The 13192-nt window shown below is 34.5% G+C and overlaps 1 protein-coding gene across 1 annotated transcript; it reads right to left on the bottom strand.

Moving 5' to 3' along the window:
- Positions 1-5165: 5165 nt before the first annotated feature.
- LOC114378646 (mitochondrial fission protein ELM1-like) lies at positions 5166-9890 on the bottom strand. The gene is made up of 10 exons (XM_028337292.1): positions 9567-9890; positions 7841-8079; positions 7203-7299; positions 6760-6909; positions 6460-6586; positions 6223-6335; positions 6062-6125; positions 5889-5982; positions 5675-5783; positions 5166-5531 (listed from the first exon to the last, which is right to left on the bottom strand). Exons 1-10 carry the CDS (start codon positions 9753-9755, stop codon positions 5430-5432), a joined length of 1284 nt encoding a protein of 427 aa, XP_028193093.1. The 5' UTR covers positions 9756-9890; the 3' UTR covers positions 5166-5429.
- Between the last annotated feature and the right edge of the window lie 3302 nt (positions 9891-13192).

Here is a 13192-nt window from a genome sequence, read left to right as displayed (position 1 = left end):
TTTCACTCCTATTGTATTAACTCCAGAAGGAAGATTAGTCTGTTCCCAGGTATTATTCCTTTCAATTGCGTCAATTTCAGCATCCATAGCTTTCCTCCACACATTGTTTTGCAATGCTTCCTCATACGTTTTTGGATCTTCTGCAATGCTAAATATAGCAAGGTTCTGCAGGTCATCAATTGTCACATAGTCTTCTAGCCAAGCCGGTTGTCTCCTATCCTCCCTTGAGCAGGATTTGGTGAATCTGTCGCTTGAGGATTCTGATCTTCTGATTCTGCATTTTCATTATCAGTGTTCTGTGCAGCTTCAATCTCTACATTTTCCCCTTCTGAACTTTCATTATCATCTTTGCATTCTGCTAAATTCTTCTTTTCTCCTATTTCTTCCTTGTTTCATTTCCATTTTTCTTTCTCGGCAATTATCACATCCCTACTAACAATGACTTTCTTTGTAATAGGATCATAGAGCTTGTAAGCCTTGGACTCCTCACTCACTCTCAAGTGCACACACTTGATGCTTTTGTCATCTAACTTCTTCCTTTGAGCATCTGGAACATGAGCATAGGCAATACAACCAAAGACTCTAAAGTGTTTGACTAATGGTTTGGTGTCATTCCATGCCTCCTCAGGAGTAACATTTTTCACAGCTAGAGTATGACTTCTATTGAGCACATAAATTTTCCATTTCACAGCTTCTGGCCAGAACTGTTTAGGAACTCTTTTTTCAGACAACATACTTCTTACCATGTTCATGATAGTTCTATTTTTCCTCTTGGCAACACCATTTTGTTGTGATGTGTATGTTGCAATAAGTTGCCTTTTAATACCATTGTTCCTGCAGAAGCTGTTAAACTCACAGGAATTAAATTCTCCACCTCTGTCAGTTCTTAAGCAACAAATAGAGTTTCCAGAGTCCTTTTCAACCATAATCTTGAACTTCTTAAAGATATCAAGTGTAGTAGATTTTTCTGACATAAAATAAATCCAAGATTTCCTACTGTAGTCATCAATAAAGGTAATGAAATACCTTTTATTGCTGTTGGATTCTAGATTGATGGGTCCACAGATATCAGAATGAATAAGCTCCAATCTTTGTAAGGCTCTCCAAGAACTCTCCTTTGGAATCGCTTCTTTGTGTTGTTTGCCAACCATACAGTCTATACACACTTGGCAAGACTCCTGAAGTTTTGGTAGGCCTCTAACCATTTCTTTCTGTGCAAGAATCTTTAGTCCCTTGATGCTGAGATGACCATATCTACAATGCCATAGATGTGTACTTCCTTCACTCTCCATTTGCAAGCAGGAAGGGACAATCACTTAAGCAGCTATGACAAACATTCTATTTGCAGACATTTTGCTAGACATAATAAGACCTCTTTCGTTGTGAAAGACCTTACACATGTCTTGCTTAAAAACAATAGTGAGATTCCATTGCTGAAGTTGACCAATGCTAAGAAGATTGTTTTTCAATTCTGGGATGTAAAACACATCTATAATTACCTGAGTTATCCCTTCAATTTTCAATTTGATACTGCCCTTCCGCTTAACTGCCATCCTCGAATTGTCACCCAGTTTCACTAATTCTTTGAATTTATCATCAAAATCAAGGAACCAATCTTTAATTCCACACATATGGTTGCTGCACACTGAATCAAGGAACCACACTCATTTTTTATCAATGGATTTTGTTTCCGTGAAGGACATAAGCAACATTTCTTCCTCATCATCAAACTCTGCATAGTTGGCATTCTTCTCCCACATAGGACATTCATACTGGAAATGCCCCAATTTATGACATTTGAAGCATTCCACGTGTTCTCTGTTAAAGAACTGTCTCCCTCGACCTCTTCCACCTCTACCACGACCCCTTCCTCTACCTCCTGTTCTCCCAGCATTAGTGATCTTCAGCACCTGCTCCTCTTCTTTATGCCCTTTCATTCTTTGTTCATGAACCATGAGACTACTTTGAAGTTGATCAATAGTCATAGTAATCACATTGTTAGATTCCTCAATTGAGCACACCACATAATCGAATCTGGCAGTCATGGACCTTAGTATCTTTTCAACTATTGTAAGCTGCTCCACCTTTTCACCATGTGATTTCATCTTGTTCACAATGGCCAAAGTTCTTGCAAAATATTCATCTACAAATTCTCCTTCTTTCATTCCAAGAATTTCAAATTCCCTCCTAAGAGCTTGTAATTGTGCTCTTTTCACCTTTGTAAAACCCTGGTACTTCTGCTTCATGGAGTCCCAAATCTCCTTGGCAGTATTCTTGTTTAATATTGTCTCCATAATACTTCTATCTATAGCTTGAAATAAATAGTTTTTCGCCTTTAAGTCCTTCAATTTGCTATCCTCTTCACTTTTCAGTTGTTCCTGGGTTGCTCCTGTTGGTGCTGTTGTGATCCCATTTTCCACCAAGCTCCAGTATTCCTTCGATCGAAGGAGATTTTCCATTAACATTGTCCAATGATCATAATGACCATCGAACCTAGGAATCGCGGGTTGAACATAGTTTCCATCAACCATGACTTTCTCAACTCAATTTTCTTCTTTCTCACTCTTTCAAGAAACTGCAGTTTCTTGTATCAGGCCCCTTGTGGAGCTCTGATACCAGCTGTTAGGTATCTAGTAAACTATTTAGGAGGCTAGAAACACACGTTTAGCTGGAAATCTCTCTTGTCCATCATTTTCATTAATGAACCTTTTATATAGGCTTTATAGACATACAACAACTAACACAAAGTCAATAACTAACTGTAACAGAATTAGTTATTGACTGATTCACAGCTTAACAAATCAATTAGAAACTAACTCTAACATTGGGTTCATTGGAGAGGGACACTCCTAATCGGAGGGTCACACCGGCAAGATAGCAACATGATCATAGTGTAAGTGTGCTCGCAATGTGGGGCATTATTGTTTATGTGAAAGGAACATTGCGACAGAAAGGAAAAAAAGAAAAAAAATCTAAATTGTTTGACACATGATGGTGGCGATGGTCGCTAGAAAAGTCATTGGAAAAGGAGGAAGGGGTGTTGGAAGACAAGTAACAGGCAGAAAGGTCCATCGAGTACAATAGTGGAGCATGATTTCCATTATTGTCCGTAAAAAATAACCTGAGTTCTGATACCATGTAACAATGTTTTAACTATAATGTTGTGTGTCAAACATGTTATTCTAATTTATAATGAATCAAGTGTTGAATACAAGAAAACATAATGACTAATAATGAGTATAATCCTTAATTATCAATCGAGATATTTTCCTATTTATTGTGATCAAGTCATATATTTAACAAGAATTTTAGAGACTAATAGGTTTTGTAACATGGAAAATAAGAATATATATATATATATATATAATTAAAAATATTACATGTAAAAAATATAGAAGTCATTTAATACTTACCATATTTAATAATTTAAAGTACAAAATGTATATATTTAACATTTTCACATCATATATGATGCCAAGTAATGTTTATAGGAACTTTTTATTGTGCATCCACGGACAAAAAAATAGAAAATAGTAAAAGTTTTTTATATAAAAAATATTTTTATATCGAATACACAAAATTAATACAACATTTTTTTTAGAATAAATTTAAAGCATTTAATGCTCAACAAAATGAGCTAGAGGCTAGACTCCTTGGTAAATGAAACGTCTTTGCACATGTTCATAGAACTACAATAAAAAAAAATCACTTTATAAGAATTCAAAAACTATTTTTTAACTGATAAGTTTTTAGAAATAATTAAATGCAAACAAAATATTTTTTTACGTACCAAATTATACTAGTATAATTCATCTTTTTTTTTTTTACCATTATTGTGTCTCAGGTTTGCAACAAGACACTGGCAATACCTAAAACTCATCCAAACCAAAAGAAAATTCTTAATTTTTTTAACCCAACCTACAAAAATAATTTTTGCATAATTCTTACAGGTAATAATTTTTTTTACTGTGTATTAAAATTTTAAAAGCAATATACAGTCAAACTTGTTTAATTAAGTCTAATTATTTGAAAAATCTCTTTCATTTGATTATTTTTTAATAATTTTTTATATTTTAAATTTTTTGTAATTATATTTCTAAACTTTTATATAGAAAAATAAAGTAGTTGGCAAGTGAAGAATTGTTGGCAAGAACTCACTTGCTCCACCTTGCACGATAATAAAATCAAATAAAAAGTCTTTGATCCTCCCTCGATTTCCTGCTCAATGTCCGCTAATGTTTTTGTTAACGACTTCATGTTCGTATAATGTCCACGAAAGTTTAATTAAATAGATTCAAATAAAGATAGAACATTTTAGGTTTTATGATACTCTATGTCCCTTGGCTAACCCACGAGCCTTCATATTTTCGGTGCTAACTAACACAACATATATCTAAAATAAAATTGGTGAGCTTTAAATCGGAGAAGGAAACCATCTCTCGTTTACTTTTCGTTACGTATAGAGTATTATCAACCAAATGACTGGTTGAATCAATTAAACTTGAATCAAAAGTTCTGTTGGTTCACCAATGCTGTTAAAACTTCACTCTCGTGGGTTTTAACACCATTGGTATTAGAAGGAAGAAAAATGCTAATGACATTCTTTCTTACACTCTTTTCAATACTCTTCCAATGATTGATCAAAATTAGTTAAAAATTACTAATTTTGGTGGATCTCACTTATCATTTAATGATTATTTCTCTTGACTTAGATGAGATGCATCAAAATTGGTATTTTAAAAAAATTTCAGTTAATCACAAAGACAATGACAGAAAGTGTCGCTAGCATTAAATTCCCATACTAAGTAGTAGGGATTGACCAGACAACAATTACCCCCTTGTACATTAGTTTGTTTTAGGATAATTTTGTCTGTTCAACAATAGGGCGAATTCGATTCTCAAATTATCATAATTTTAGGTCATTTTCATGTTTGCAGAAGTATAGGAGTAGACATGAACATACATGAACAAGGAAACCAAAGCTAAGCTACTGGCAATTTAATTCAAACATAATCACATTATTCTATCAACAACTTGGTGTTTTCAAGCTAGTAGCATTGTATAATTAAGTTATTTCCCAGTTCGCACTTTAGAGTGAACCAAGCCTCAAATTATCTTCAGCTTAAACAGCATATTGCCTTAAATAACATATAAGCGGCATTTCATTGTCAAAGATAATAGAGGGAAAATTTTCAATATATTTTTTTTATTTGCCTCATTCTTGAAAATGCCAAAAAATATGCTTTACTTTACATTACACATTCAAAATTGCTATGCTGAAAATGATTGCATGCATACCATCTATATTTCCTATTTGTGGTCTGAATAAAATATTATGTATTGCAATGTCTTCCGATCAAACAAATGGTTACCCATTTAGACAAACAAATAATTTTGTAAAAAGTATATTGTCAACTTCAAATTGCATTCTATACCTTCAGTTTCCACCCTCGGGCAGCAAGTGCTTCATGAACCTTTTTAGCAGCATCAGCAGTATCCGTAAGGGGTGGATAACTCCAACTTTCTGATATCTGAAAATTTAAGTAAAACATATACCCATTACAAAATATATATATTTGACAATATGATAATTCCAGAATAGAAACCCTTCTAAGCTTCCACAATAATCTTCAATCCTCATGTTTGGTACAAAAATCATTGTTTTATAACTTACATCCTCAGAACCTGTAAAAGGCCGAACAACTCCCTGCTCTCTCAATGATTTGTGGAACTCAGTGAACTTCCATCTGCAACGCTCAGCTCCCAGAACATAAACAGGCTTCCTGGGGGTAGAACAAGATAATTTGATAACATAATATTAGATACTTGTATCAAGAGCAATTAAATAAAATCATTCTAATAATAGAAATACTTCTATACAACCATACCCAGTGCTGCATGCCTCACTTATCATGCTAACTGAATCGGCTGTGACAACAAATGCATCGGCCCAAGCTAAATGGCCCATGTGCAGGTTAGGTCCTGAAAGTTGCATTACTATCAAGTTTATCTGTTGAACCAAATTTTAAATATCTGAATCAAAACTGGAACAAATTTTTACCTTGCCCATCCCAAATATAAACTTTTGGATTACTCCCAAGTTCTTTCACTATAATATTGGACACCTGTTAAAACACCAAACAGAGAAGAAAAATTGTTAAGAGATGGACAAGTTGTTCAGTGATATTATTTTAAGAAACTTCAAGGAATGAATGGCTATACCTTCTGTGGAGTCCTCACCGAAAAGGATATCCTAACACTCCCACAACTAGCAAGAACATTGAGCAAAGAAGCTGCTAACTCCTTGGCAAGGTCTACACCATATCGACAGTTTCCTAAATCAATTATGGACAACAGTCAAGTTACCCAACTTTTTTGGCCATTGAAAATATTAAATGTAAATCCTTTTCTATAGGCTTTAATGACATTTCAAATAATTAAATTCACAATAGAAATTACTCGTTGGTCCTCCGATGTTGACCACAAGCAAGGGCCTGGGAACATGTGCAAACTCATCATGCCAAGAAGCAGCAACACTACGTATTGAACTGAAATCTATTTGATGTAGCGCCCCCATGGTGAGGACCTGAATATAGAATTTCACATAATAGTCCTCAGCAATTGACAGTAGCCAACATCAAAGTAAAATCACACTTTCTCCAGCAAAGCAAAAAGCCATTTACTGTCGTATTAAAATCACAGTTTCTCCCACAAAGCAAAAAGTCATTTACTGTCGTGTCATATGCACATTATACATACCACATGACAATCTGGAGGATCACGTGGAGTTATCCAACTTTGAAGAAACCGAGGAACCTGTTCCTGTCCTTCTGGAGTTAAAGGATAATAATCATGCTTAGGTGTAATCACCATGTCAAATCTATTCAAATGCAATCTTGGATGTTGTATCTGGTCATGAGACAAACAATCAAAGAGATCAAGATAAGAAATAAGAGTAGACATTTTTATATAGTAATGAACATCAGAGCAAAATACAATAACACAGCACCATAAAACAATGAAATTTTGACCAGATCATAGATGCTAGCATTTGTTATGATCGAGCATATACATTTTTCTTGAAAACATTTTGATGATAGTAGATTGTTCCAAATTTTTAAGTACACACTCCAAAATTGCATAATTTACAAGATATCATAGCAAAATTAAATAAAAGAATAATATGCATGAAGTCTGCAAACCTGAACAACAAAAACATTCTCAGATGCTAAACGTTTTATGGAACTTGCAGTAGAAATGGTATCTCTTCCACATGCGACAACCAACAACGGTCCCTCCCTGGATAAAATATCAATCATATCATTCTTTGTAAGTGGCTGAAGAATCAGTTGCAGACTTGCAGATAAAGATACAAGAAAGAGGCTAAAGAATGTAGGAAGAAAGTACAAAAAACTGAATTGAGAGACTAATATTACATTGATATGGGAATCAGAATACTGATTGGATTTGTACAGTATATCAATTAACAAGTCACAAGATTAAGTTTTAGGCCAGAGCATCACAACAGGCACACACAAGCATGTCTTAACATTAATGCACCAGAAATCTTGTAAATTCCAGTAGATGTCTTAGTTGTACAAAATAATCATTAAAATTTACAAGAAATAAATCGTCAAATAATTTATATCAAGGCTCATATTAGATATACTGCTAATGTTCAAAGGATGTTCACTGTTCTGAACCAGTAAGATTATTAATAGTCAGGCCACTTAGACATTTGAATCAGTCTCCAACAAGAAATGAACAAGAAAGTTACTTAGACAAGCTATAGACATCAATGACATCATTTTGCAGGGAAAAGAATAGGAATAGGATTTACTTCTCATAAGTTTCATGAGCAAAACTAACTATCTCCTTTACATCAGCTTCTAAGACAGCTAACAAGCCTGCACTGACACCATTTTCTGAAGGTGAAGGCATAAGCTTCTTTTCCTGAGATTTCAACATAAGCTGAGAATAACCGCGAATCATTCTTACTATATAATCTATTTTTTTATGGAGAGAGATTGGAAGCCATTGAAGCCACTCATTAATCCCCGCTTTTGGCCTGGTAACACGCTGCAAAAAGTCAGTCATAAAATGATGAGTGAACTCATTCAGCTGTTAAGAGGTGCTTTCAATTTCAAAATCAACAAATATTATGCTTTATAAAGAAGACAAATTAGATCCCTAAAACTTATTAAGGGATAGCCTTAGCATTAAGCACGTAGCCCACATAGCATGTGTTGGTTGCAGATAATGTCATATGACAACACAATCACATCAGCATGACTCTTTAAGTAATGCTTGTTGCAATGACAATATCTTATTCTATTCCTTTCGTTTTTTAAAATTCTCAAATAAGAGAACATTTACTTAAAATGAAAAACTTAAAACCTTCTTTCTATTTCCTCCAAACATAACCTAAATGGAAAAACACCCAACAGTAATACAAGGCAAGTTAGGATACAATAGGAATCAGAATCAGATGCTACACCAATCAAGGTATACAACTATACAACTTTGAACTTTCTATAATAAAACTGGTGGAAATCTCATTGTCTCTCACCCTAGGAAATCTTCATTTGGTAGGAACTAACATGACCCAAAAAAAAATATCCATTCTCAATTTAAAATTATGTTTCTAAACTAGACCTATTACCCAATATCACTTGGAGAAATCCATATATAGATGTTGCTTTCCCTTCAATTATTTACTTGCTCTTTTAAACATAGATACCAAGCATGCAGAATGGATACAGGCTTTCTTTAGAAGCAACATGTTACGCGGCATGTGATACAGTGAATTCAGTATGCAATACCTAGGGTTTTGGATTTCTGGTGGGAGGGTCCAGAAGTATGTTTGAGAGTAAAATTAGTTTGGGATCATGTTTGGTTCCCCCCAAAAGTATGTTTGAGAATAAAATTTTGCTTGGAAACTCAGTCTTGAAGAAGCAAGACTTGAGATATTTTTGCAAACTTAAGTTTGACCCAAACTTAAATTTGCAAACTTTAATCCAAACATGCACTAAGAGGGCCAAGTAACTACATTCTTAACTGCACGTTTTATATTTCTACATTGTACAAACTTCTTTCACAACTCAACTTCTAACAACACCACTCTATATAGTTTATGCTTGAATGGTTTGTACATCAAATTCCCCCCCCCCCTCTGATTTCACATTCCATTTCCACTTTACCTATGTCCAACCTTACCATAAGAAATTTTAAGAAGAGTAAACTAAACCTTCAATTGAGTCCTCCCTCTGTCAAATTAGTCTCTAACACCATTAACTCAACACTAATCTCAACAACTGCGATGCATATGTCAGGGACTAAAGCGGTAATTTCATCATCGAGGGATCAATAAAACTAATGCAACATTTTTCAGCCAATAATTCCGCTACTAAACTTACTCTTCTAAAAATCATAACAACATTATCCACAGACATGTCATTTCTCACTCATGTCAAATGCAAAGTTCAAAACTAAACTAGTAATTTCACTTAGTTGCTATGTTAGGAGAACGAAGAACTAGTTGAAAAAAAATTGTTATATATTCTTACATATAAGACGTGCTTATCGGAGAGGCCAAGGGCGCGGACCAATCCGACGCTCTGATTCTCCGATGCGGCGAAACCGTTGCCGATTACGACGGCGCGCCGCACAAACGTGTGAACTCCGGATTCGAAGATGTCCGGAGTGCCACTCCGGCCGGTGGGGCTCGGCGGCTCCGGAAGCTGAATTCGTCTCATGGACTCGATATCAAACGCGTAACGCAAAATAGGAAAACCAGCTTCAGTTCAAGAATATAGAGCATGAAATTTCTCGAGGAACTGGAACAAACACTTTGATTCCTGCACTGACAGATTCTAGTAACTGGGAACTTTGCAAGTTTTGCCTAAAAACAAATTCCCGGCAAAAAAATGAAACTGGACGGTGAAGGCCCATGGGCTGAAGGCCCAGTATCTTTCTTGTGTTTACATCAATTAAGGAAGTTTCTTAAAAAAAATTACTTCGTATCAATCTTCAGTATAAAAGTTTTTATAATACTAATCAAGTATAAATTATCCATGATTTTTTAAAGTAAATCTTAAGGATTGGATTCTTGAACTAAGAACTTCTAAATTAAATAGATTTTTTTCGGTCCCATTTTTGCAGTTCTGAATTTTGATTTTTTTTTTCAAATGTAATTTAATAAAATTGGAGTTGAAATGATTTTTTTAGTCAATTTCAAAACAACCTTACATTCATTTTCAAAACAAAAGAAAAGAAGATTTATAAATTTAATTTTTAGTTTTAAAAAATACACTCTCATCATCATCACCGTTATTATCAATGTTTCCGCCACCACCAACATCACATCGTTGTTGTCGCCACCATCACCATCTACACATTGTCATTGTTGCCACTACAATCCCATCGTCTTCTCCACCACCACAATTATCACACCGTCATCACCAATACCACCATTTCACTATCATTGTTACCACCACATCGTCATTATCGTTGTCGTCGTCACTGTTACTATTGTCATCATTTCATCATCACTATCATTATTGTCGTCACCATTATTTCATACTGAAACAAGATAAAAAAAAATGATTGACTCATTTTATTTATTTTCAATTTGCAACAACTTTTTAACACTAACATCTAAACAAAAATGAAGCTATAAACTCAAAATAAAAAACTGATTTTAATTTTTTAAAATATTAAAACTAAAAACAGAAAATCACCCGGGACCTTACTTTTTTATAAAGTTACAAGTAGTTATAAATTAATTTAACTATTAGTATTAGAAAAATTTGAGCTTATAAATGTTTAAAAATAAGTAAAAGTAAAAATAAACAAATAAAAAGAACATGGTGGTAAAAAAGAAAAAGAAAAAAAATGTTTGACGTCTAACACACGAAAATGGATCCTCTCCAATGCTTAACATATAACGTTTCAACTTTTATGTTTTTTCTCTTTCATAAATATTAAATAGATGAAATCTATTTATTAAAAAAGAGACATATAAAAAAATTATCACAATCTTATTATCTTAAATTTTAACACCAGATCATTCATTAATTTTTAGTTTCACATATACTTCATCGTAAAAATAATCAATTTTATACTGATTAAGAAAATTAATTCACATGATTTAATTTTATTAATTTCAAGTAAAAAATAAGATTATTTTTAAAATACTCTTCATTGAAACTTATTATCATGAATAAAAAAGAGTCAATAAAAACATAACTAAAATTAAATGAAAGATTTTTAGAAGTAAATAAAATAATTTTTTTAAAAATTTGTTTATATTTAAATTCAACATAAAAAATTATTTTGTTGCTTATATAAGAGATGAGATGGACTACTTGGAGAGGGAATCTTCTTTAATAAAATTCACAAATGAGTTCGAATATTACCTACGTGAGTAATTAAATGTGCATCATTTTAGTTACGAGTTATTCCTATTTCCCACCTCCCATTTTAAATGATCTTTCAACAGTACAATAGATGTTGTACAAATTGGATGTTAAAGCAAGAAAAATCTAGCATTCCATTATTAACGTCCGAGAATGTCGCCATATACAGCCTATGACCTAGACATGATGAATAGATGCTTTGAGTGACACATGCTAGAGACTTAGTTTTGACACATGTTGTAGCCGCCAATACATGAATCCGCCACCAAAGTAGAGATATCAATTCCACCCACCTTGCCGCAACTTAAGCTGGCTGGCATCACACCTCTCTCATATATTGCAAACTCTATTCTTTCTACTTTTTTAGGTTATTGATGAAAAATATTTATTAATAATTAATCTCATAAAATTTAGAATGAATTATTAGTTAAATTATTCAAACCTAATTTTATTCGAATCAAAGACTAATTGGTCTTGATATTTTTCCTACTTTGGTTGCATTTATACTACTAGCTAAATGCTGAATTTGAGTACCCATCATCTCCGGCTTCTCATTTATATGTAGCACTAGCATGTCCACCAATGTCATGGCGTCGGGGTGCCCACCGTTTTATCCGCTCCACCGCATCACGGTGGTGCTCCGCCATCTTCGTCAGTCAACCTGGCTGACCCACCTCCGTCGATACCACCCACATCCCCAAAGCCGCCACCAGGTGGACCGGCTCTTTCGCCACATTGATCAGCTCCAAGATTATATTACCCGCCACAGGCTCCTCCCTACCACGCTGAGTCACCGTCCTCGTCCTCCTCGAACTCCCAACCACAACAACCAGCAGGAGCATGTTCTTCAACTTCACCACCAGTTCGTGGAGCTTCGAAGGACCCACCAGCACCAGCTCCGCCAGTCACTCACCAGAATCCGCCACTGCATAAGGCCCCTCCGACACTACCTTGTCTTTTACCAACCTGACCAGCTCATACGCTACCACCATAGCATTAATATCCTCGACATTTTCACCACCCACCTATGAAACCTATCTTCACCTTCTGCATGTCTATACTGAGTTACCACCCCCTTCTAGTTTGCGGCCGAGAAGGAGGGTGTTCTAATTAAAGAATATGTTGCTAGCACTCTTCTTGCGGATACCAATCAATTCTTTTGCATTGCTATTGTTAAAGCCTCTCATTTATAGACCCCATCAACTAAAAAGGTCTTGCATAATATGTAGGATTCGCTCAAATTAACTATTGAATTTCTGCAGCTTACGCACACAAACCACCCTCGGAATTGTTCTGTTATTCTATACAATGTCTTGATTGTCTCCAGGCAACCCCATGAGGCCATTCTCTAATATATGGAAATAATAATTGTTCATATTGTATTGTCATTGCATCTGCAGAACTGGTGTTTGATTGACACTTGCACCACATGACATGCTTGATATTTTATATTTGTGATATGCCTCTTCTTCGGTTTGTGGCTTTCTGTTGTTCCAAAATTGTCGTAGAATACTATTTTAAAGATTAAACAAAATGTATATATATGGATGCATAGATACAAGAGATATAGACAAATAGTGCAGTAATTAAGATTTCTGATGTAGCTGAGTACGTAAGTGTGGAACAAGTGTTTTTTTAAGGTGTAGGGGGTGCCCATATTGTGCTCCACCACCGGTACAGCGGTACCCATGACCATGTTTACACTAAATAATTCCTGTCGCAACTAAAAAGAGAAAACTGAGTCATAATGTAAAACATACATCTATAGCCCGAGT

Source organism: Glycine soja, chromosome 12 (genome assembly GCF_004193775.1).
Source record: "Glycine soja cultivar W05 chromosome 12, ASM419377v2, whole genome shotgun sequence".
Taxonomy (NCBI): domain Eukaryota; kingdom Viridiplantae; phylum Streptophyta; class Magnoliopsida; order Fabales; family Fabaceae; genus Glycine; species Glycine soja.
This window is presented reverse-complemented; position numbering and strand designations above follow the sequence as displayed.

Excerpts from the sequence above, each read along its gene's own strand:
- LOC114378646 (XM_028337292.1), bottom strand. The coding sequence starts at position 9,755 with ATGAGACGAATTCAGCTTCCGGAGCCGCCGAGCCCCACCGGCCGGAGT. Across the intron at positions 6,910-7,202 it reads AGAATGTTTTTGTTGTTCAG|ATACAACATCCAAGATTGCA; the intron begins GTTTGCAGACTT and ends TCTCATGACCAG. Across the intron at positions 6,126-6,222 it reads CGGTGAGGACTCCACAGAAG|GTGTCCAATATTATAGTGAA; the intron begins GTATAGCCATTC and ends GTGTTTTAACAG.